This window comes from Panthera onca, chromosome X, assembly GCF_046562875.1.
Source record: "Panthera onca isolate mPanOnc1 chromosome X, mPanOnc1 haplotype 2, whole genome shotgun sequence".
Taxonomy (NCBI): Eukaryota; Metazoa; Chordata; class Mammalia; order Carnivora; family Felidae; genus Panthera; species Panthera onca.
The window spans coordinates 41,424,883-41,450,303 of record NC_138357.1 but is presented as its reverse complement, the minus strand read 5'-3'; the positions used below and the strand labels follow the sequence as shown (position 1 = coordinate 41,450,303).

At 47.8% G+C, this 25,421-nt stretch overlaps 1 protein-coding gene across 3 annotated transcripts in view; it reads left to right on the top strand.

The window, feature by feature from the left end:
* Positions 1-25,421, top strand: part of FRMPD3 (FERM and PDZ domain containing 3) — an 85,900-nt gene that overhangs the window by 5,489 nt on the left and 54,990 nt on the right. The window contains exons 2-4 of one of the 3 annotated variants that reach the window (XM_081793730.1): positions 12,447-12,601; positions 15,701-15,803; positions 19,378-19,423. In XM_081793730.1, coding sequence (XP_081649856.1) covers positions 12,454-12,601; positions 15,701-15,803; positions 19,378-19,423 — 297 coding nt within the window. In that variant the 5' untranslated portion in view covers positions 12,447-12,453. The remainder of the gene's footprint in view (positions 1-12,446; positions 12,602-15,700; positions 15,804-19,377; positions 19,424-25,421) is intronic. The other 2 variants (XM_081793732.1, XM_081793731.1) reach the window with 2 other exon arrangements.

Genomic DNA, 25,421 nt, shown 5'->3' with positions numbered 1-25,421 from the left:
GGGTGGCCAGGGACCCTCTCCTGGCTTAGCATTCTGTGCCAGAGCACTGAAACCCAGCCTGGCCTCCGAGAGATGTGTTCACTGAGGGGAAGAATTCAGGCCTGCTGCTCCCTTCCATGCCAACTCCACTTTTCCCATTATGACCATTCCCTCCCAGCTTAAGGAATTCTCTCCCCTCCCTATTTTCTCCTCTTGATCTCATTCTCTTTCCCAAGAAGAATACAGCCTCTGGTGGCTGGGGGATCAACCCAGGTCAGGATGGCACCCCAGGTGTCTTCCTCAGGCTGTTTCAGATGTGCCCTTGCTCACCACGTCCCTATCTGTGAAATGGGGAGGGCCATCGTGGTGTCAGTATGGCATAACCACAGTGCCCCTTCCCAAAGAGCTTGACCACCCCAAGTCCCATATCAGAAGGCTCTGATTGGCATGTGACCCTTTTGCAGCTGCAGGAGACTGAAGGCAGAGCTGGGAGTGGCCCAAGGGCATTTAGAGAGCAGGTGAGGCATTGGAGTGGCCCCCAAAGAGCTAATATAAGTTGGTGGAGTTGGTGGCCATGGGTTCTCTGTTGGCCTCATCTTCCTCAAGCCTGTCCTTTGTCCTTCACTGTCTCTGAGGCCCTCCTCTTGTCTCACATCTCTACTTCTGTGTTTTTCTCTGCCTCTTGTCATGCCCCCACCCCAGCTCTGTCTGGCCCCCTTTCCCACTCAGCTATCTTCCCCTCCATTCCTCTCTCTCTCCCCCTCTGGCTTGATCTCTGCCTCTGCCTCCCTCGAGAAATACTTGGTGTGGTACATGGAAGGTGGGATCAGGGGTGCCCAGGGCTCTCTGGAGTGATGTGACCCCTCCTTTAAGCTTCCGTGAATATTTTCTTGCTCCTGTTCGCCCTCCCTGCCTCTGCCAGTGACAAGTGAGCAGGGGCTAAAATACAAGGATCTCCTTGCTAACTCCCACAGCTCAGTGGCAGCAGCTTCAGACCTTGTGACCCACAGTGCCATATGGCATCAGCCTCACATCTGGTACAGTCCTCACATCTGTCACTGGGCTAGCAGCCCCAGAAGGAAGGGTTTATGAGGGTATCTAGGCCCATTAGACAACATGTCTGAGTCTATTGGATGTGTAGCCCCTGAGGGGAGAAGTAAGGAGGAGCAGGGGGGTGGCTTCCCAGAGGGTCCTCTGCAGCATCTGCTCAGAGGCATCATCTGAGCATTGGTCTTTTGTGAGGTGACTCCAGGCTTCCAGGTATTTGTGGAAGGACAGATAGCCTCTGGCTCTCTACCTTCCCCCTGTGACCTGCTAGAACAGGTGACAGGTGTTCTCCATCCCAGCCCACTGGGGAACAGCAACTGTTTGGACAACCAGAAAATGAATCCAGACACAAGCAGGTTTTCTAGAAGATGCCTCTTCAGGCTCAGCTGAGGAGGAAGTTGCAGGGCCATGAAGAACTGGATGGTAATAGGGAGGCAGCCCTCAGAAAATAACCAGATCTGGGGTGCCTGGGTGGTTCAGTAGGTTAAGCATCTGACTTCGGCTCAGGTCATGATCTCAAGGCTCATGAGTTCGAGCCCCAGGTCGGGCTCCTCACTGGCAGCACTGAGCTCGGTTGGGATTCTCTCTCTGTCTCTCTGTCTCTCTCTGTCTCTGTCTCTGTCACTCTCTCTCTCTCTCTCTGCACCTCCCCATTTCTGCTCTCTCTCAAATAAACTTTAAAAAAAAAACCGGATCTTCTACCCAGTAGGAGACTGCTAGGAGTGGGAAGGGCTATCCAAAGCCATCCTGTCCGACCTCCAGGCCCCTGGCTGTTCTGAAAGAATTATTTGCCCTTTAAAGAAACATTCTTTTCCTGAGAAGGAATAAATGTTAGATTTCTCACCCTCATACCCCTAAAAGGACTGGAGCCATGCCAGCTTCCATTTCTTCTTAGATCGTAGCTCTCCTATACTTTTCCATTCACTCCATTTGCTCCCCACCTTTGTATTTGGCCAGAGATGTTGAGGGGTTTCTCCCACCAGCCAGACTCCCCATCCAGAAACCTGTCTTTCACAGGCTGAGACAGAACCAGTAGGCATTTGATAATGAATTGCATGGAGTGGCCTAGGGATCATAATTTGTATGCCTCAGAATCACTCCTACCCAGGCATCCATCAATCCATTTAGAAAATATTTATTAATCACCTGCAATGTGCCAGGTACCATACTAGGTGGTAGAAATGCCATGTTGAACAAAAGAGACACAGTCAATACTCTTATGGAGTTTCTAGACAAATAATCACATAAATGAATATATATCATGATGAGACTCCTGAGGGAAATAAACAGGCTGTAGTGATGGGGATGACCAAGGCAGAGTTCTCAGGGAAGGCTTCTGGCCTCTGTGAGGAGGCGATACTTAAGTAGGGACCTGAAGGGTGAAAGATCAACCATGTGGAGAATGGGAAAAGAATTTTCCAGGTGAAAAAGGAATGCCAAGTGGGAGGGCCTTGAGGTGGCAGAGAACTTGATGTGTTCAGAAATGGAAAAAAACACCAGTGGGGCCAGATTGTACCAGGCAAGAGTAAGAATAGCTTAAGAAGGGTTTGGCAAGGAGGACAGGAGGAGATCACACAGGGTCTCTCGCAGGCCATGAAGGAAGAATTTGGATGGTATTCACTTGTAGTGGGAGACATGTGCAGGGTTTTGAGCAGGAGGAGAGCAGCAGGATCTGATTTGGACTTTGCATTATCTATAGAGACCAGACTGAAGTGGAGGCAACTGTGGCCTCAGGGAGACCAGGACGGAGGCGTCTGCAGCAATCCAGGGGACGGATGATAGTCACTTGAACAGGGTGATAGCCGTGGAGATGGAGAGTGTTGGTCAGATTGAGAAGGAACAGCGACCAAGACTTACCAAGGGATTTGCTGTTGGGGGTGGGAGGGGGAGTGGTGATGGAAAGGGAGGGACAGGACTCAAGAATGACTCCAAGGTTTCTGGCTCGAGTTATTAAAGAGATGATGGTGCCATGTACTGAGATGGGGAAAGCTGAGAGAGGCCTAGACTGGGTGGGGGGGGGGGCTGCAGGAAGGGGAGTCAAGAGTTCAGTTTTGGACATGTTAAGTTTGAGAACTCTGTGAGACATAAAAGCAGAGATGACAGAACAGATCATTGGAATATAAGAATTTGGGAGCTCACAGAAGAGGTGTGAGTAGAATACAAATTTGGGATTGTGTGCATACAGGTTGTATTTAAAGCCAGGGGACTGAGGAGGGGCGCCTGTGTGGCTCAGTCAGTTAAGCATCTGACTTCGGCTCAGGTCATGATCTCGCAGTTCATGAGTTCAGGCCCCACATTGGGCTCTGTGCTGACAGCTTGGAGCCTGGAGCCTGCTTCAGATTCTGTGTCTCCCTCTCTCTCTGCCCCTCTACTGCTTGTTCTCTCTCTCTCTCTCTCTCTCTCTCTCTCTCTCTCTCTCTCTCAAAAAAAAAAAAATAAAGATTAAAAAAATTTTTTTAAAAGCCAGGGGACTGAGGAGACCACCTGGAAAGAGAGCAGAGAAGGGAAGGCCTGAGACTGAGTTGGGAAGAATGGCAATATCTAGTGATTCAGTAGCGGAGGAAAAGCCCACCAAAGAGACGAAGAAAAAAAAGTGGGCAGAGAGGTTGTTGGAGACTCAGGAGACCATCACAGAAGTCAAGAGAGAGTACTTCAAGGGAATGGCCAACTCTGTCCAAAGCCAATGAGAGGTTGAGTAAGATAAAAACTGAGAGTTGACCTTGAAGGCCATTGATGACCCTAACAAGAGCAACTCTATGGAGTGATGGATGTGGAAGCCAGATTATAATGGATTGAGGAGCAAGGGGAAGATGTCAAAGTGGAGACAATATGTGTGGAAAACTCTTGAGCAGTTTTTCTGTGATAGGGAGCAGGACAAAGGGACAGTGTAAGAGGACTGTGGCATGGAGGGAGGTGGTTTCAGTTTTTTCTCTTAAGGATGGGCTATTTCCATCAGCATGCTAGCATGATTCTAGAGAGGCGGAGAGATTGATGAGTTACGGAAGAGATTGAATGACCAAAGGAGCAAAATCCTTGAGAAGATGAGAGGGGATGGTACCAGAGCATAAATGAAGAGATGTGCCATTAGTAGAAGAAAAGAAACATACTCCATTTTAATTGGAGGAGAAAAGGAATAAGGGGTACAACTGTAGGCGGGGTGGAGTATAGACTCGGTGACGGTAAGATGAGGGATGGAGCTCTCACTTGATGGTTTGTGTTTCCTCAATCACGTACGGACAAGGTCATCAGCTGAGGCATGTTGGGACCAATGGAGAGATGCAGAAGATTGAGCAAAGAGGAGGAATTATGAAATAATCACTTTAGAGAGTGAGAAAGTGGTGGCCAGACAGTACTGTGGGCCCACACCAGGTTTGAGACCGTGAATATAAAGTGAAAGCCTTGGACTCCACCATGTGTTTTTTTCTCCAACTGACTTCAGGTACTTGGATGCAGGCACAGAGAATGCATATGGTTGAGGTCATTGAGGAATGAGGTTTTGCATGGCAAGAATAGTGAAAGACAAGGAAATAAGGGAGTTAAAGGCAGGTGCAAGAGAATGGTCATAATGGTAAACCAGGAGCTCTAATTTGGACATGAAGGGAAACAAAGATAAGAGGGAGCTTCAAGGACAGTAAGAAAGTAAATATGGGAGGGGTGCCTGGGTGGCTTAGTCAGTTAAGCTCAGGTCATGATCTCGAGGGTTCATGGATTCAAGCAGCGCATCAGGCTCCGTGCTGACAGTACAGAGCTGGCTTGGGATTCTCTGTCTCCCTCTCTCTCTGCCCCTCCCCGATTCTTGCTGTCTCTGTCTCTCTCAAAATAAATAAAGAAACTTAAGGGGGAAAAAAAAGAAAGTAAATAGGAGAAAGGTTTCAGGAAAGCGTCTCTGAGGAGGTGACATTTAAGCTGAGACCTGAATGGAACACAAAGAATGGAAGAAGAGATTTCTAGGAAAAGGGAATCCCAAGTGGGAAGTGAACAAGTGATCATGACGCTTCTAGTTATTTCTGCAGTGGGAGTCCCGTGGGAGGTAAACAGCCAGGATAAATGGGATAGGAGCAAATGGCAGGTTGGCGAGGGAGACTGGGGAGGTGGTGCAGTATCTGATGACCACCCAAAGTCTAGGTGTGACGATAGAGCGAGGAACCGAGTGAAGTGGGGGAAGCAGTTGCTGAAGGCCTCCCCATAGCCATGTGTATGTTCAATTCACTAACAATGATATCAAGAGTATGCAGTGGGCACAGCCATTTGGATGGTGGTTATCAAAAAAGAAAAACAGAAAATACTAACAAGTGTTGACAGGGATGTGGGGAAATCAGATTTTGCATTGTGGTTAAGAACGTAAAATGGTGCAAAGCACCTGGGTGGCTCAGGCATCTGACTCTTGATCTTGGCTCAGGTCATGATTTCATGGTTTGTGAGTTCGAGCCCCATGTTGGGCTGTGCACTGGCAGCTTGGAGCCTGCTTGGGATTCTCTCCTCCCCTGCTTTCTCTCTCTCTCTCTCTCTCTCTCTCTCTCTCTCTCTCTGTGTGTGTGTGTGTGTGTGTGTGTGTGTGTGTGCGTGTCTTCAAAAATAAACATTAAAAAATCTTTTAAAAAACAATGTAAAATGGTGCAGTCACTGTAGAAAATGATAGAGCAATTCCTTTAAAAAAATTCAACATAGAATTACCATATGACCCAGCAATTCCACTTGTAGGTATATACCCAAAAGACAGGAAGGCAAGGACTCAAACAGATAACTATGCACTCATGCTCACTGGCAGCTTTATTCATAATAGCCAAAAGGTGGAAACAACCCAACTGTCCATTGACACATAAATAAGATGTACCACACACATACACATGGAGTATTATTTAAACTTTAAAAGGAAGAGAATTCCAACCCATGCTCTCATACAGATGAATTTTGAAGACATTATGCTAGGTGAGATAAGCCAATTAGAAAGGGCCAAATGTTGTAGGAGTCCACTTACATGGCTTCCTAAAACAGGCAAATCCATAGATACAGAAAGTAAAATGGTAGTTGCTAGGTTCTGACGGGGAGAGGGGAATGGGGAGTTGGTGTTTACTGGGTCCAGAGTTTCACTCTGGCATGATGAGAAAGTTCTGGAGATAGATGGTGGGGATGGTTGCACAACAATGTGATAAAATTGATGCCACTGAACTGTATGCTTAAAAATGATTAAAATGGTCAATTTCATGTATATCTTACCACAATAAAATAAGAATTGGAGTAGATGGGAAGATCACACGTGACCAGGAACCGAAGTCCTCAGTGAATGTGGGGGGACTATGCGGGAAGTTGTAGATAGCAATGGCGGGGCAGAAAAGGTGGTAGGGGTGGGTGGCAGGCATGTTCCTCAAAGGAGCAGGATTTTTTGCAAAAGGAAAGAGGAGTAGTGGCTCACAGGTGGCATTGGCAAGCACGGAGGACACCTACCCCACATGCAGGTCTTGAAGGTCTTGAGTTTTGAGCATGAAAAAAAAAAAACCCAGCTTCCATTTGAGAGGGCTGGTGGGCAAGTGATGTCCTCAAGGAATAAATCAGACCTTCATTGGGAGAGGAGGTGAAGGGTACTTTCAGAGAAGAAATTGACAACATCGGAGAATTTGCTGTGCTCCAGAGGGCAAAATGGAAGGGTTGGAAGGGAGAAGAGTGGCATTAGTGTACAAATAGACCACTGTGGGGAGGAGAGTCTGGGTTCTGAGGGGTTACCAGAGGTGAGTGGACATCTTTCTGGTGATGACCGAAATTAACAGGCACGTGGGGCCTTATGAGCTGAGTCTCCTGTAGGGGAGGGTGGACTCAGAGGTGTATGGGGAGTCAGTTCTGAGGCCTGGGTCTCCACAATGTGTCCCCTCTGATGAGGTGACTCAAGGGAGGCTGCTTTGACAAGACAGCATAGGGATGCATCTCCATTCACTTGCATAGAAGCAGTCTGCTGAAGCCTCCCACCCTGTCTCCTCGTTGCCTGCTGGGCATCTGCTCAGTCCACAGGTTCTTGGCAGAAATGGTGTAGGAGGGGCACTTGGGTGGGTCAGTAGGTTGAGCTGACTGTTGATTTCGGCTCAGGTCATGAACTCAAGGTTCATGGGTTTGAGCCCCTGTGTCAAATCCCACATCCCTGTTTGGGATTCTTTCGCTCCCTGTCTCTCTGGCCCTTACCCACATGCATGTGCATGCTCTCTCTCTCTCTCAAAATAAATAAATAAACTTAAAAAAAAGAAAAGAAAAGAAACGATGTAGGAAGATTAGCCCTGGAGTCCCACAGACGTGGGTTAACATTGTGGTCCCACCACAGTGTGTACAGGTATATGTACTGGAACAAGTTGCTTAATCTCTCCTCCTAAATCTCAGTTTCCTTGTCTGTAAAGTGGCAGTAATACTGCCTCCTTAGAGGTTGTTGGACAGTGCCTGGTGCATAGTGAGTCCTCAGTAAATGGCGGCTGTTGTTGTTTTCTGCACTGTCCGCTCTTTCTTCGTGTTCCTCGCCTTAGTCCCAGATGTCTCGCGTACTCAGGCTGTCCTTCTGCTGACCAAACTCTTCAGTAGGGCTAAGTAGTGCCTAATCTATCCAGATCTTTCTCTCCTTTTCCCTAATGCAACCTTACTTGTCTTACTTCATATCCATTTAGAGCCTTCCCTATTTTCTTCTGGGATAAATTGGATTCAGCCAGTGAGTCCTTTGTTGGCATGACTTTATGTGTCCAAGAAAGCATTTGTATTCTAACTGGGGCCTTCAATGCCATAACCCAATGGAATAAAAGCACCTCAGTCCTCCCTCCTGATTGTGGCCTTCCCATTGTCTGAGAATAGTGATCTTTAAGATCCTTGTTTCTCCAAGTGTGGTCTGTGGACCGACAGCATGGGCACCACCCTGGAATTTGCTAGAATCTCAGACCCTACTCCAGACCTACTGCATCAGAATCATTCTGGCAATGCCCCTAGGTGATTCGTATGCACATTCGAATTTGAGCAGCATTGCTGGAGTAAGAAGCAGCTAGCCAAAGCAAGGCCTCCTTTACAAGAAGAGTTTGTGTCCAAGCTCCTTACAAGAGGACTCCCAGAGCAGCTGCTTCAGAGCCCCAGGGATGGGGCTCCCATCCTCAACACCAGGAATAGATGGCATCTCCTGGGGACCCAGCTGCCATGCTGGATCTCTGGAGCGTCTGGGAGAGTCAGGCTCCTGTGATTGGAATCAGACAGCTAATTGGCCCCACAAGGCTCCAAATCCTACCAGTTGTGAGGGGAGGGACAAGACTTTCCAAGGAGCCAACCAAACAAAGAAAAGGGAGCTAAAGGCAAGGAGGGATGGAGAACTAAAAGCTGATGCCTGGGAATCTAGCTGTTACATTTCTATCTTCCTGCCCAGAAGTGTCAGGCAAAGAGCATTAGCTCAGAATCAATCCATTTTCTCAGTTCTCTTGTCCTTTAGCCATGTCCTGCCTAGCAACAGTTGACAGTAGGAACTCCAGCTACCAGTCTCTCTCTGGATGGCAGGAGGGATCTGTTTAGCCCACAGAGGAACTGGTGTCAGGGTGTCCACAGAGAGCCAAGTCAGCTGATAGTTGGACCAGGAAAAGAGCTGCCTGGGAAATGAGGAGACAGAGTCCATCGTGGGGTGGCCTCTTGCCGGCAAGAAGTTGCTGGGGGAAGGGCCTGGGTTTGGTGTGAAGCCGGTGAAGTTTATCTGCAGCTCCCTTCCCCTTGCTCCTCCAGCCACCCCGAAAGAGGCTACCAGTAATATCACCACCTCTACATCTGCGTGATGCGTTTAACCTTCCAAAGTGCTTCTGTAGCCATTATCTCATTTCATTCTCCCAGCAACGCTGAGTGAACAGGATCAGAGACATGTTAATTAGGACGTGGGCGGGCCTTCCAGACTCAGCCAGGACATGGGGTGCTGCTGGTCACGGGCTTGGGCCAGCCCTGTGGTGAAGACTGAACAGCCAGAGGGTCCAGAACCCTGAGTGGCTGTGGGTGGGGGTGCCAGGATTGTGGGCCCCCTCCGAGAGATTTGGCTCCAGCTGGGCTGCTAATGTGCTTAGCCTCCATGGGTCACTTAGCCTGGAGGCTGGGATGGAGGAGGAGCAGTCACCAAGCCTATTTGGCAAGATAGTTAGAGACTGGGAGGAGATAATGGATGTGAAAGCACCTTTTCTCAGATGAGGTAATGGGTGTAAAAATGAAAAGAACCACTTGGCTATAAAGTGTCATTATTGTTAGGCAGAAGAGAAAGGCGAGGCTTTTACCCAGGTCACTGGAGTGGGGTGCAGGGACACCTTTAGAGGCCTTGGGCACAAAGGGATCAGAATAAAGGCATTGCATGTGCAGGGGCAAACAACAGAACATAGCAGGTCCCAGAAACAAAGCTGGGGCGGGGGAGGGCCACAAGCTCTGGCTGCTTCATCATTTTGCTCAGGGTTGCCCTGTTTGAGGGACCAAAACCCAAACATCTTTCAAAGGTAAATTGCCTTTTTCCCCCCAGGAGGGAAGTCACGTGCTCCGTGGACAGCTGAGCTCCTCTCATCTGTCACTGGTTGCCTGCATTGTCACTCCCAAGTCTCCAGGCACTTAGCAAATTTCAGAGAGACTGAGCTCTAGTCACTGAAAGATGCAAACCCCAGGAGGGAAGGGACAACTTCCATTTGCATTGTAAAATGGCCTTCTGGGCTGTTAACGGAGGTGTGTCTTCCCTGACCAGAGACACTTGGGAAGGCGCAGGTGAGGAAAGGGCTGCTTGCAGATTCAGGGGAGGATCTAGTTAGGGACAGTTAGCCCAGCTCAGTTAGGGACAGCCTGGGGACGAATGTGTTTTAGACATACCCAGAGACACTTCTGCGGCTGTGGGAGAAGCTGTTGGGTTCCTTGGGGAAACATGGAGGTGCCTGTGGACAGAGCTCGGCATCTTGTCTCCCTTCCCATCACTGCCCTTTCCTGGCCATCCAGCACACTTCCTGCCTCCTCCATGGGGCTCTCTGTGGCTTCTCTACCCCCTTCTCTGAACACACATGTTAGACCTTAATTATGGACTTTCTATGGTATTCTCAGTTACCACTCTAATTGTTCAGAGTTCATCTCTCTTTCCTCCCCACGCTAGATTGGAAGCTCTTTGAGGGCAGAAGAGATCTGTAACTCCTGTGTCCCTCGAAGCTCTGAGTAGGCACTCAATAAATACTTGTTGATGGATTCACATGAGTCAAAACAGTAAAGCAAAAACACTTGTGTCACAAAAGGCTCTTAGCTTATTGGTTCCTCTGGTTCCAGGAGTGTTTATCTGCATCATTATTGGCTGTGCCTCTGGCCCAATGGGAGACTAAAGTGTGCCCAGCTTCAGAAAAAGAAAAAGGCAGCAAAACTGAGGCTGCAGTGGCCAGGGGGCCCTGAGCTCAGGACAGTGTACCGAGCACTTCCACTTGTGCCTGGATCTTTCTGGCAAGTGTCCCTGCTCCCCACCCCACAGGCTGCACAGCCCCACAGGCTCTCATCCTCTGGCCTGCCCTAGCTGTTGTTCATGTCAGAAATGAGCCGGTGTCACCCCCAAGAAGAAGCTCGTTCAGTGCCAATGAGATTGGAGACAGGAAGCAAAGGGCTCATTTCGGAAGCAGCCCCAGGGGTGAGGCAAGATGGCAGCCGCAGAAAGATGTTCTCTGGCTCCCTTCAAGGCCGAGCTCCTGCCTGCCACCAGGAGCAGAAATGAGAGAGGTACCAGCCTGAGGCCACCCTCATCAAGGCCCTGTCCTTCAGGGGTGCTTATCTAGGATACCGGCCAGCCATGTTCCAGCTTCTGAATGACTTTCCATTGAAAAATGACCACTTGTCTTACCAGCATGAGAGGGAAGGAGCCAGTTTCTGAATTTACCTTCAGGAGGCCTGACCTCATCCTGACCAGCCCCTTCTGCCTCCATAAGGGGTACCCCGACAGACACACCCCAAGCCAGCTTGGGTGCAGCCAGTGTTGATGTGACTGGACTTAAGTAAGCCATGGTCTGTCTTCCTTCCTGAGTTCTTCTATGAGAGAGACAAAGGTCCCAAGACTGTGAATTTTCCTTTTGTGCAATTACTCTAAATCTCCCACACCCTGATAAATAGTCCTCAAGTCTCAGTATCGAATTTGTGTCCTGATAAACAACCAACTCACTTGAAACCATTTGCAACTGAGGAATTTGGTATTCCTAGCCTGCCAACAATCCCCCTCATGGTGTCAGAACCTCCCACTTCTTTTACAAACCGTATACTAGTTTGATTAATTATCTCTTGCCCTTCTGTATCTTGTTCAGAAGGGCCCTGCCTGGAATCTGAATTTTTGAGCATACACACAGTGGGACTAGGGAACTCAATCCCATTTGTTAGACCAGAAAGCCTGGGGGCTGAGCGGTGCCGAGGCAGGGAGGTAAGGTTTTGAGTCTCTTGACTCTGTTGTCTTCTATTCCACCTCCACCTGCCCTGCCTGTTGGCCATTCTTCCCCTTTTTACCTCCTTCCCTGCGCCTGGCACCCAGTGCCCTCTCACAAGCTCCATGGTCCCCATGCCCTCACCCCTCAGGGCTCTTCACTCAAAGACTGTGCTCAGACCCATCTTTGCTTGCAGTCCGCCTCACCCTGGCCCTTGCTGTAGAACCTTCCTGAAGTCCTTGTGAAATTTTCCTAAGCTTCAACGACTTCATTTGTGGGCATCGGGAGAGCCATCTGCAGTCTCTCACAGGTATTGGGGCGGCGATTTTTCTTCTCCCGGCTCATTGGGGTTCTCTCTGGCAGCCACAATACACAGCTCCCCTGCTTGCCCATAGGAGCCATTTTCCAGTTGTCCCATTAACTGAAATAAGTTGGCATTATGTACAATTGTGTACAGTGATGGTCCTCAGCATTAGCTCATTTGTTTGTGTATGCCATCTAAATAGTTTATTCTTATATATGGTCTAAGGGATATTAAAGTTTATAATTGCACAAGGACTTCATGAAGGTGTATTCTGAAATGACTTTGCTTCCCTTCCCCACTTACTTGCCTGTTTGGTGGTCCCTTCCTCAAGGTTTTGGTTTCCCTTCGGGAGTTACTAGCCAACTTAGTGGGCAATGCTGGTTAACTTTCATAATAACATATTTGCATTTATGCTCCTTCTAGAGAGTCCCCATATGTTGGAGGAAAGGGCTGACTCTAATGTCAAGTTCTGTGCCAACAGCTTTTTTCTGTTGGCTCTGGCCCTGTAGACAGTGGCTTTTCCTTTCTAGACGTGTCTTTCTTCAGCCTGAGATATGAGGCCGCCATTGCCTCTGCTGGTTCCAGAGGACGCAGGAAGCTAAACGTGTGAACTCTCAGATGCCATGGCCAGCACCCTAACCAGTGTCCCTCCCAGCTGGCTCTGAGGCTTAGTCGCCTTTGCGTCTTGTTTTGCTCCCATCTTCCCCTTCCCTCAGTCATGTGATGCAGGAAGAGAGCGCAAATGATATGGAATGTGAGCAGCTGCCAGCCGAGACACTGCGACAAGTGACCATTCACCGAGACCCTATATATGGCTTTGGCTTCGTGGCTGGCAGTGAGCGGCCTGTGGTGGTGCGGTCTGTGAGGCCAGGTAGGTGTTCTTCAGAGTGTCCCCCTGGCCCTGGATCCTATCCCCCAGCACCCACTCATCTTCCCAAAGAGCAGAGCTCCCCAGCTCACTGTTGTATTCCCCAGGAATTCACAAAGAGTGGGCAAAGACTTGCCAACTAATAACCGTGTGAGGGAGCTGGGCTTTGAGAGTGATTGACGCAAGCCATGGAGGCTGCCTGGGGCCTAGACAGAGGCCACAGTTGATGGTTTAGTAGGGTAGGACCTCATTCTTAATAAAGCCTCCCTTTGCATAGAACCTTTGTAAAAGAGCCAGACTGCCTTTGGATGAGAAATACCTATTCAAGTGAATTCAACAAGTATTTATAAATTGCCTACTCTAAGCACAGCAAGACTATAGGGAAAGTATAGGACACAGTTCATGTCCCCAAGAATCTAGCCATCAGGCTGTGGAGACTGCTACACAGTCATGAAAAAGGTCAGCCCTTGAAGACTGGAATCAGGATACAGGCCATAGGTGGGAGAGAAGGGGAGAGGAGAGTGAAATCTCCAAATACCACAGTGGCAGTAACAGCAGCCACCATTGATTAAGAACCCATTTTGTGCTTTCATCATTTTGCTTAATCCTCACAGCCAAGCCTGCAAGGTAAGTAGTCATTCCCATTTTGCAAATGAGGAAACTGAGGCATAGAGGAAAGGAAATGACCTGTCCAGGGGCACTCGCGGAGGAAACAGCAGAGTCAGGACTTGACCCTGGGCCTGTCTGATGCCACACGGGAGAAGCAGGGCTTGAATGGGACCATATGGGGCAAAACAAGGGAAAGCCCCACCTGAACTGTGGAATCCTGCCATCATGAATGAGATGGGAAATGGCCCAAGCACTGTTTTGTTCCACATCTGCTAGGCATTGACAGAAAAGACAGAAAGAAGCTTTATTCCTGGCTTGCTGGGCCTGAGGCTTTGGATGTTTACAACAGTTTCTCGCTCAGTCAAGAGGAGCAGCCGGAGTACAAACTGGTCTAGCAGAAATTTGATGAATTTTGCAATCCTCAAAGGAAAAGAAAAAGATTTTTGTAAGCTCCCTTTTCAACTAGAGGGCATAGAGAAAAAAATAAAAAGTAAACAATTCAGTACAGGAGTTCGTGGCTGACCTAAGGCTCCCAAGTCAGTCATGCAGTTTGGTGGAAAGGCTTTTGAGTCTCTGATCAGAAATCAAATCTGTCCTGGGTAGGAGGAATCAGAAAAAAAAAACTGAGTAACAGACCACCAGGAGCCCCTGCTTTTAACTTCAAAGGAGATGGGATTTACAGGGCTGAAGGAAGCCCCTAAGCCTAGAAAAGGCAGTCGGCTTCAAGCCGTATGAAAATGAAGAGGCAGAGTTGGAGGAGTGGAGAGAAGGAAAGCCACAGGCAAGAGCCACAGAAAGTCATGGGGTTGGCAGGCACAGTTCTCTAAAGATGTGGGCTGATTTAGAGAGCTGTTTCTAAACAGCTCCGGTGGCTCCGGTGGCTCTCACACACAGAGGACTTTTTGGTTCTGTACTTGAGATGATAAGATACAAGACAAGGAGCATCCTATAGAGAAACAATCACTATTGAGCAAGCCAACAAACCATCCATGAGAGCAGGAGAGTTGAGTTCCATGAGGACCTCTTCCATTAAAAGGAGGGAAGGGAGGGAGGGAGGAATAAGTGGCCTCTACGAAAAGACTGGCATTTTGTCAGAAGTAGGTAGAAGGAATGAAATGAGTTGAAGGGATCTCCCCTTTGGAGGATAATAACTCCCATTTATCGAATTCTTACCAACATCGATCAACAGTTTTTTAAGCGCTGTACATTCATCATCTCCTTCATCCTCCCAACGTTCTTGTGATGTGTAGTCACTGTTATTTTCCCATTTTACAAATGAGGAAAGAGAGACTCACAGAGATTAAATGTCTCGTGCAAGGTCACACAGCCAGTGAATTGCAGATTTGGAATTGGAGTTCGGATTGGACTGGCTGCACCACCCTGTTCCCTGCTCTTGAAGCCACTGTGCCATCAGGAGACTTGGCCTAGTGGGTTGAGGGCCAGTGCAGCTGGAGTGGTGAGTTTGCTCGTCGAGCCACATAGCCACCCTCAGCACACAGCCCCATGCTCCTGAGCCATTGGGCCATGCTCAAGTGACAGAGTTGTTTTGTATGTTCATGCTTCTGGAATTTGCACAGCACACTTCTTTGTAGAGAGAGGGAACAGTTGGGATTCTGCCCTTTGCAGCAGACACAAACAAGAGTCAAGGCTGGTTTGAGAGTGGGACACATCAGTAAATATTTCTTTTGGGTTTGAGTGGGGCTAGGCCTGACTTCTCATTCCAGCTGAATCTCTGAAAAGCTTTTCTCCTTGATCTTGGCTAAACACCAGAGGCAATGCACCCTGTGGCACCCCTCTACCCCCCACCCTTTACTCCAACCAAGGAGGTAGGGCCCTTAGACAAGTCTGGCTTCTTAACCTCGGCAGTAGAGATGGGAAGGAGAGAAAGCAAATTTCTGACTACCTGTGATTTAGGGTCTGTGCTTGTTCCCTTATTTACTAAAGAGCAGCATCTCTCAGAGATGAAAGAAAATAAACCCTTTGGGGGTCTTTTAGTCCATCCCCCTCTCTTCAGGCAGGTGAATGCCTAAATCATTCCAGACCAGTGAGTATGAATGTTGCTCAGGTAAGAAGATTCCTTCTCATACCTCCCTTCACCTATACCAGTGTCGGTAGCCTGGACGTCATTCCTCAGGCCTCAGCTGATCCCTCCTGGTGAAAGGGAAATCCGTGTCCCTCTTTAGAACCAGGCCAAGAAAGCACATTTATTAACCTTGTCTGAGGGCCAGGCCTGGGCTTGGGACCTTCTGCTAGCACACCACTCCCAGCCACAGGAGGTCCACGCTATACTTGTTCTTCAGTCTTCTGCCCTGTGTCTGGCACAGGCAGCAGTGGCATGAACAATACCCCTACCACCAGCCATTGCAGCGCGTGCTGTTTCCTACATGCTTCAGGACCCGCTTCAGCTCCTTCAGGCACTGGCGACTCCCACCCAGACCTGCGCTTTCCCAGCAGTGGCTCCAAGCCCTCATGCCTCTCTCCTCTCCTCTGCAGGAGGCCCCTCTGAGGACAAGCTCCTGGCTGGTGACCAGATTGTGGCTATTAATGAGGAGGACGTGAGTGAAGCCCCCAGGGAGAGGTTCATAGAACTTATCAGGTAACAGGGGCCTCTTGGGCCTTGGCAGGTAGCTGAGCACTGACCCCTCCCCTGTCCCACCGGTGGAATATGGGCTCCCACAGTCCTCTGGCCCTGAGAGGGAAGCTCTTCAGGCAGAGAAGCCCTAGCCAGAAGCCCTGCAAGAGCTTCCTGCAAGAGCTCACCTGCAAGAGCTCACCTCACGTCCCTCCACCTTACCACAGCCCTCACCCGAACCCCTTGGTGTTTGATTTACTGTGCAGTGGGACAGACCAGTTGAGCAATGAGAACCAAACAAGCCATTAAAAGAACATTCTGAGATAAGCACAGTGTGAGCAAGACATTGTTTCTCACCTTTCCATGCCCTCCCCAAAGGAAAAGAAAATCTGAATCTCTGGCCGATGGATTTGGGAAGGGAACCTCGCATTGTGTATTTTGCTCACTCTGTGTGTGACCTGTTAGTGCCCTCCACAGATGGGGGCAAGTGAGAGAGAGAAAAGAGTACCAGGGGGACCACAACCATCTGTACATGGGAGTGATCATGTTGGCGTTTCCCCTTCCTCACCCCTACACATACCATACATGCATACCATGCATACCACACCACACATGCACACACACACACACACACACACATACACACACACACAAACCATGAACACTACATACCATATACACATACCCTACACGAACCATGCATACCACATGCCACACACACCATGCACACCACATACCATGCACACACACCATGCATAACACAAACCATACACACACACCTTACACCACCATGCACACCACATATCACACACACACCCTACACAAACCATGGACTCTACATACCGCACACACCATGCACATCATATACCACATACCACACACACACCATACATAACACATACCACACACACATCCCACACACAAGCCATGCCTACCACATGACACACACACACACACACACACACACACACACACACACACCAGGCACACCATGTACCACACACACAAACCATGCACACTACATACAACACACACACCGTGCATACCACATACCACACACACATCCCACACACAAACCATGCATACCACATAACACACACACACATACACACACTGTACACACTCCCCTACCTTATACTCCCACCACATGCACACATACACACCACCCACATGCCCCCTTGCATAGATGTATTTATAAGGAATAAAAGGATAGAGGTGTTCTAAAGGATACCTTAAAGGATAAAGGCTCTAAATTGCATGGGTTGTCTTCATTTTTGGTGACCTTGGCTGTCTCCTCCCAAATGGAACCATGTGCCTCCCCCCACCTCTCTCTGTGCCTTGTGTAGTCTACTCTATGTCTGCCTCCATCTCCTTCAAGCCCTCCTGGTTTAGAATGTTTTTTGTCCCACTCATCTTTCTTGTTCGCCAGAGCCCCTCCCTCCCCTTCAAAGGCGGACCTAGCACTTGTATATGGGACAACACCCTCTCACAAGCTCTGGAGGCACTTGGAATACCCCCTCCTGAAGTCCAGAGCAGGCCTTCCTTGACAGGCTCCCCTCCAGCTCATATCTTGGAATACATCTGGTCTCTAATGACATTTAGTTTGTCTCTTCTCCAAGTTCAGTTGTCCATTGCATCCCCCCGCCCCATTCCACCCTTCACCCTCCACCACCACACCAAAATTGGGTAAGTCCTTTCAACCCCATGAGGACATGTTGGGGTTCTTTCAGCCTGGCCCTCCAGAAGTCCTTGCTTTGCTTCCAATGAATATCTTTGCACCCTAGAACAGGCAGCCCCATTTTGTGAAGGAGTCCAGAGCTCCTTTGGGATCAAGACAGAGCTCACTTATTTGATGACCTCGGGAGCTAGCAGATTTTTATTATTTCATTCCTTCAATGAATATTTGTTAACAAGTGTCTGCTCTGCACCAGGCACTGTTCTAGGCACTGAATACACAGCAATGAATAAGATAAAAATCCCATTGGAGTTTACACGCTAGTGGAAGGAGATATACCTTAACAATAAACATGATAAATGTGTAATTGTACAGTATGCTGGAAATTGGTGAAGGTTATTGAAAAGTAGAAAGTGGATCAGGGCAAACAGGATCCGGTAGTGCTGGGCACATGGATGCTGATGCCTGGCCAGAGGGCACCTGGGTGGCCCAGCCGGTTAAGTGTCCAACTTCCGCTCAGGTCATGATCTCATAGTTTGTGGGTTCAAGCACCCTGTCGGGCTGTCTGCTGTCAGCTCAGAGCCTGGAGCCTGCTTCAGATTCTGTGTCTCCCTCTCTCTCTACCCCTCCCCCACGTGCGCTCTGTCTCTCTCTCTCTCTCTTTCTCAAAAATAAATAAACATTTAAAAGAATTAAAAAATTAAATAGCCTTGCCAGTGAGAAGGTAAAAACTGAAGAAATATTTTAAGGAGTGAGGGTGTCAGAGAGAGAAGAGCCAGTGCAAAGGCCCTGAGGCAGGAGTGTATCTGGCGTGTTTGGGGAACAGGGGAGAAGCCACTATAGGAAGTGGGGTAAAGAGGGGTAGAGTTGTAGCCACTGTAAGGACTTTGGCTTTGTTCCCCCATGAAATGGGGAAATGTGGCAGGGGCTGGGGCAGACCCATCACATAATCCAACTTACACTCTGCCCTACCCTGTTCAAGAGACCGATTTTTCTGTGGTGTTTTCTGGAACACAACTCCTTCCTTCTCCCCGGAGTTCCTCAGACCCTGGAGTTGATCCATGCCTGGACTCTGCCTCTCCAAGTTCCAAGTCCTTGCATGGGGAGGGGGGCTTGGCCTTTCTTGAATACCTAGAACCAAGTGGTCTTGACTCTGCTTCTTGAATACCTTTTTCCCCCAGAAACATATGAAAAAGCCCAGCAAGGAGAGGGGACATTCCTTCAAGGCAAACTCTTTCCATTTCTTCCAGCTATTTTGAAGGATTATGTATTCCCGGGAGAGAATTTTCATACCTCATGGACTGTCTGATCATTGGCATAAGGAAGAGTTTCAAATTCTTCACCCTTTTGAATATTTGCTATCTGGAGAGTCTTGCTTCCATCTCTTGCTCCCTGGCTCTTAGTTTTTGGTCCTTCAATTAACACAATTCTGCTGAGTATGAGTCAAGATAACCAAATGACCTCCTTTGGGTTTTTCCTTTGAATTTCTCCTCTTGCTTAAATACCAAATTGCCAATAATCATGGTACATGGTTCCCGGGACTCAGACTGTGTGCCCTTTGAGTTCCATAATTCAGGCCTTTAGTTTTCCTTGAGAATTTTCTACAGCTAAAATTGCTCCTAAAGTTTGGGGATTTCTACAGAGAGAATATGAGAAGGAATATAAAAAGAAGGCCTGAAAAATGAAAGCCCCAGAGATAATGGTAATACCATCTACAGATGCCTGCGTGAGCCTATATGGATAGTTTACATCGGCCGCCACAAATGATGGGAGGCAAGGCAGCCAGGCAGAAAATCAGAGCGCCCTCTGGCCTAATCCATATCCCTAAATGCAGCCCAGGGGAAAATTCTGGTGTTGCTTCTTGTGCCAGATGAATACCTGGTGCATGATACACTGCTCTCCTGTTCCTTCTTCTCTCTGTAGGAGCGCTAAGGAATTCATCGTTCTTACAGTTCTGAACACTCATCAGGTGAGTGAGCCTCTTTGCCATCTGCCCTTCCTCCTGATTGAGATGAGAGAATCCCATATTGGAAAGTGACAGTGATGGGAGGGCGGGTGGAGGGACATCCCAGAATCAACATGTTGTGAGCCGGAGATTTAGGAGTGACCTGAAAGCATACCTTCTGAACATCTTATCTACTTTCACATTCAAGGCTTGAATTCTGAAAGGTCACACAGTGCTATGTTCTGCCCTGTGCCTTGTGCTTTACCTCACTTAGGCCGCTCACTGCCCCCCAGTCCCAGACAGATTTTCTCCCTCTTTTTTGGCTGTGTCCCATCAAAATTTACCTGTCCAGTGTCCAACCCCCATGAAGTCCTTGCCTGTGGTGGGTGCTAGCTAGCTAGCCTCATCCATCCATCCATCCATCCATCCATGCATCCATACCCGTATTTACTAAACGGCCTACAATGTATGAGACACAGCACTGAATGTGGGGAATTTAATATGAAGTTGGTGGGAAAGTACAGTTGGACAAACAGGTTCATCTTTGTCCTGGCACAGTCACTAACTGGCTGTGTGACCTTGGGTGGGTCAGTTTCCTTTTCTGAACCTGTTTCCCCATCTACAGATTGAGGGGTTTAGACTAGAACAGTGTTTTCCAAACTCGACTGATCATAATAGTCACAGGAGTGCTTATTAAAAGTAAAAATCCCAAGCCCCTCTCCTCAAGAGTTGGATGTAGAAGGCCCAGTGTCCATTCTTAGGTTACATTCTTACAGTAATCTTAACTTAAATGCACAGACCCGGGTGTAAAACTCTTATATGCAAAACTCAGAGCCTTTCTTCCACCTCCAGGCCTAGTTGTCCCTTCTCAGTCCCCCAACACTCCCCTGCCCTCCAGCACTGATGTCCCACCCCCATGGCCACAGGAGAGGTCACACCTGTTGGGGTGGGGGGCATGAAATCAGGAGAACCTTCACAGAGGAAGCTGCATCTGATATGGACCTCTAGAGATTGGGGCAGGATTCCCCAGGAAGAGACAGAGGGAAAGAGTTTCCAGAGACAACGTTTCTGTGCAAAGACAGGGATGGTGCGCAGGCGCAGAGCATGGGCTCATGTGTTGGAGAGAGTTCAAATCAAGCTCTGGCTCCAACTGCCTCTCCCCATGGCCCCCAGCCATCTTCTGTGTCAGTGTGAACTTCACACACACACATTTATGCATGCACGTTCATATTCTCTCTCTCTCTCCCCTGCCCCATACATGCTCCCTGGCAAATAGGCCTTTCTCAATTGCAATTCTCCTGTATCTCTGGGCAGACATGTTCTACCCCTCAGTGGATGTAACTGATAGACCCCTTCCTCCCTACCTTACTGCACAGGTACAATTGCCTGGTGGGCAGTGGGCAGTCATTCCCCACTCTCCAGTCTCCTGTCATGAAATGGCTACAAGTTCTCCCCAAAAACTATGCTTGTTGTGTTTTATCTCTCTGGTTAGGGACCCATTGTGGGTTACTTTGTTAGTTCGATCTCCTCAAATGCCATCTCCTTATAGAAGCCTTCCTTGACTACCCTTTTTAAGGTAGCATTGACCTGTGACTATCTGCTGATACTGCATAATTTTTTTCATCAGTACTAAAATATTATATTTTTTAACTTTTTATTTGGGAATAATTGTAGATTCACAGGAAGTCATGAAGCCAGTACAGACATCCCTGTGTACCTTTGACCCTATTTCTCCCAAGGGTTGCATCTTACATAACTAAAATACCATATCAAAACTGGGACATTGACACCAATACAACGTGTGTGTATGGTTCAGTGTCAGTCTGTCTGTTGGTTCATGTATCCACCAGCACAGTCAAGATACTGGACATTCCTATCACTAAAAGGACCCCTCACACTGCCCTTTTACAGCCAAACCCACTCACCCCCACCAACCCCAATCCCCATCAACCACTAATCTGTTCTCCATATCTGTAATTATATCATTTCAAAAATACTATATAGGGGTGCCTGGGTGGCTCAGTCGGTTTAGCGTCTGGCTCTTGATTTCAGCTAAGGTCATGATCTCACAGTCATAAGATCAAGTCTCGCGTCGGGCTCCGCACTGGGTGTGGAGCCTGCTTAAGATCCTCTCTCTCTCTCTCTCTCTCTCTCTCTGTCTCTGTCTCTGTCTCTCTGTCTCTGTCTCTGTCTCTCTCTCTCTCTCTCTCTCTCCCTCTGCCTCTCTGCCCCTCTGCCCCCCTGCCCCTCTCCCCCACTCACACTCTCCTCGCTAAAATAAAATGAAAATTAAAAATATTATGTAAGTGGGATAATATAGTATTTAATCATTGGGATTGGCTTTCTTAACTCAGCACAATGCCCTTGAGATTCATCCAAGTCATTGCCAGTGTCAGTAGTGCGTTCCTTTTTATTGCTGAGTAGTAGTCCATGGTGTGGATGTCCCACAGGTTGTTTAGTCATCCATCCAATGAAGGACATCTGGGCTATTTCCAGTTTGCAGCTAATACTAATAAAGCTGCTATAAACATCCATGTACAGGTTTTTTTTGTGAGCATAAGTTTTTATTTCTCTGGGACAGATGCCCAAAAGTGTGACTGCTGGGTTGATACATTAAGTGTATGTTTATTAGTAAGCTGCCAAACTATTTTCTGGAGTGGCTGTACCATTTTACATTCCCATTAAATATCATGTGTGTGTGTGTATATATATATATATATATATATATATATATATATATATATATGTGTGTGTGTGTGTGTGTGTGTGTGTGTGTGTATGATATATATCTTGTTAGAATGTTGGCTCCTCAAGGATAGGGACTGTGTTTTGTTCACTGTCGTATCCCCCAGCACCCGGAACCTGCCAAAGAAGGAATAAGGGAAACCCAGCTTCCAGCCATCACAGCAGCCTAAACTAAACTCAAGTGTCCAACCTTTGGTGCAGAATGAAGAGCCTAACACTCCCTCCACCTCTGTTCCATCTCTCATCCCAGTGCTCCTAACACCCCTTTGCCCTCTAGTTCTCATGTCCCCACTGTCCTATCCCATGGCCTCTTTGCTATGACCAGGCTGCTTTCCTTCTCCTCCTGGTACATATCTTAGTTCTTACTACCCTGCAGGCTTCTGTCCTCGTACTAGTCTGCACCTCTTCTGGTACATGTCTGTTTCCTTTAAGACCTGGCTTGAGACCTTTCCAAACACCTTTGCCTGACTAACCTCAATGAGAGTCTCATTTGTTCATCCATTCAGCAAGCATTTATTGAATGTCTACTGTTCCAGATGCTCTTCTAAACTGGGAACATAGCAGTACATGGGAAAGAAGTGGTTCCTACCCTCATAGAGCTTACACTCTAGTATTGGCCTCGTGCTTTCTAAACCCTTAGAGCAGAGACATGAGCACATACACACAGCGGTGATAGTCAAAACAATTAACCTGTACAGTAGGAGCCATTCGATCAGAATGTAAGCCAGCCAGAGTCTTGGAGACCTCCTAACTGCGCCAGGCATTAACTGTTCAGTTGACCATTTGTAAAGAGGTCCCAGGGGAGAGGTCAGGTGGCACCCAGGAAGCTTAGGGCAGTGGTTACTTACCAATCAGTGTGAAAGAAACCCTGAATATTTTACAACAGGTATGGCCATACCAGTGTATCCCAACTGAAGGTCAGCCTTACGTATGTGTACAATCAACCCTCATTATTTGCAGATTCTGTATTTGCAAATTCACCTACTCCTTCTAATGTATTTGTAACCCTAGAATCAATACCCACAGTGCTTTCCTGGTCATTTGCAGACATGTGAAGAACATGAAAACATTTGAGTCTCCCAATGCACACATTTCCAGTTGAGGTCAAATAAGGCAACGCACTGCCATCTTGTTTCAGCTGTCACACAGAGGTATCCAGAATATAGAGATGGCAGGGAGCAGTGCAATGTAGTGCAAGAAGCTCAGTCTGTAGAACAGTTGGATGGGATTTGAATCCTAACTCTGGCACCTGTTAGTGGGGCGGCCTCAGGCAAGTCACTTAACACTTCAGAACCTCATTTTCTCCTAGTGAAATAAAGAAAATAGAAGCTACCAGGATGAGTTGTTTTTAGAATTATAAATCATAACCTATGTGAGGTACACACACACACACACACACACACACACACACACACACGCATATTTCCCCTAAGGAGCAACTGTTCAGTATTCATTAGTTCAGTGTTCGAGGTGAGTTTATAAAACGTAACTACCATGAGTCACAAAAATGGACTGAGAAAGAGAATCTTCTCTCTCAAGTTATAATAAAAGTTTATTGACAACCCCCAGCATATGTTCAGCGTGGTAGCCCCTGCATCACAGAACATAGTACTGAGTCCACAGTACTCAACGTCTTATGGTTGCGTGGAGACTGCTGCCTCTTACCAAACTCTCATCTTGTTCAAGCTTGATTCCCACTTCTTCTAGGAGACAGTTTCCCAGTAGGTCCAGCATGTGGCCCAGGAATCGTTATACCTCTAAGGTTCCTTCCAACTTGTACATTCCTTGGCTGATGAGGGTGGTTCTTGACTCTGGCTATACATTAGAACCACCTGAGAGGCTCTTAAAACTATTGATGCTCGGGGCACCTGGGTGGCTCGGTCGGTTGGGCGTCTGACTTCGGCTCAGGTCACGATCTCGCGGTCCATGAGTTCGAGGCCCGCGTCGGGCTCTGTGCTGACAGCTCAGAACCTGCAGCCTGTTTCAGATTCTGTGTCTCCCTCTCTCTGACCTTCCCCCATTCATGCTCTGTCTCTCTCTGTCTCAAAAATGAATAAATGTTAAAAAATTAAAAAAAAACTATTGATGCTCAGCTTCTAGCTCTTACCAATTGAATTAGAAGCTTTGGGGATGGGACCCAGGTTTTTGTCTTTTGAAAAGGCTTCTGAAATGATTCTTATGTAGCCAAGGTACATATCAAGAACTACTGATGTAATAAGAACTCTTTCAGATGACATTTTTCTTTTAATGAAGTGACTTTTATGATGGCAGACCATGGGGGTATTTGAGGGGAGTGGTCACAGCGGTCCATTCCCAGGGCCCCTCAAACTGTACTGCATTAGATAGCCACTTATTAAGCCTATATGTATTTAAGGGTGTTCCTTAATCTTCAAGTGACCAACTATCCCCATGATTGACTAAATATGTATTAATTTTGGTACCCTTAGACCTTAGCACATGGTGTGTCCTCAATAAATATTTTAAAAGTACTTTGTTGTGACCTAGATAAAGAAAGTAGACAGTCCCTTCAAATGAAACTCTAGTGTTATGGTACTGAAGACTTCCCTGTACCCAACAAGCCAGGATCCCGTTTGCTTGGGGCCACATGCCCAGAAAAAAAGGCCAAAATAATGGGCACCTACTGCAGAAGAACTGGTTTTCCACAGAGCTTCTTGAGGTATAATGCTTAGCAGATGGTAGGTCCTCAAACCATATTTGCTAAAATTGTTGAACTAATTCATTATGAACTTTAGCAGTCAACTACTAGCTCTTATTCTGTGCCTACTCTATGCTTGGTGCTAGGGGTAGACATAGTAATATAAAATTCCATCTCTTCTTTTACAACCTGGTTGAGGAGGTGAACGCTGGCAGTATGGATTACCAAGGAGTACTATAGGAAATCCAGGGAGGGGACTGAAGGAATCGGGGAAGAATTCAAGACCAAGGCAGAATTTGAGCTGGGCTTTAGAGATGGCATTTAGCTAAGCAGGGGGGATGCTACAGGGCAGGCAAAAGTGGGAAACAGCACAATGTGCCCAGGGAACTGGGGGCAGAACCACCTGACGAGGCCATCGATGGGGAATAAGGGTCATGTGTGGCTTGCAGGGGACTTTGGAAGCTGGAGAAAGGCCATGTTCACCTCCAGGCACCAAGTGCAGGAAGGAAGACCCTGGGTCCCTTATCAGTAGTCCAGTGAAACCAGGATGGCCCTCCATTGTCCCAGACTCCCACAGTGCTATGGGAAGTGCTTCTAAGTAGGCTCAGGTGAAAGGAGCCA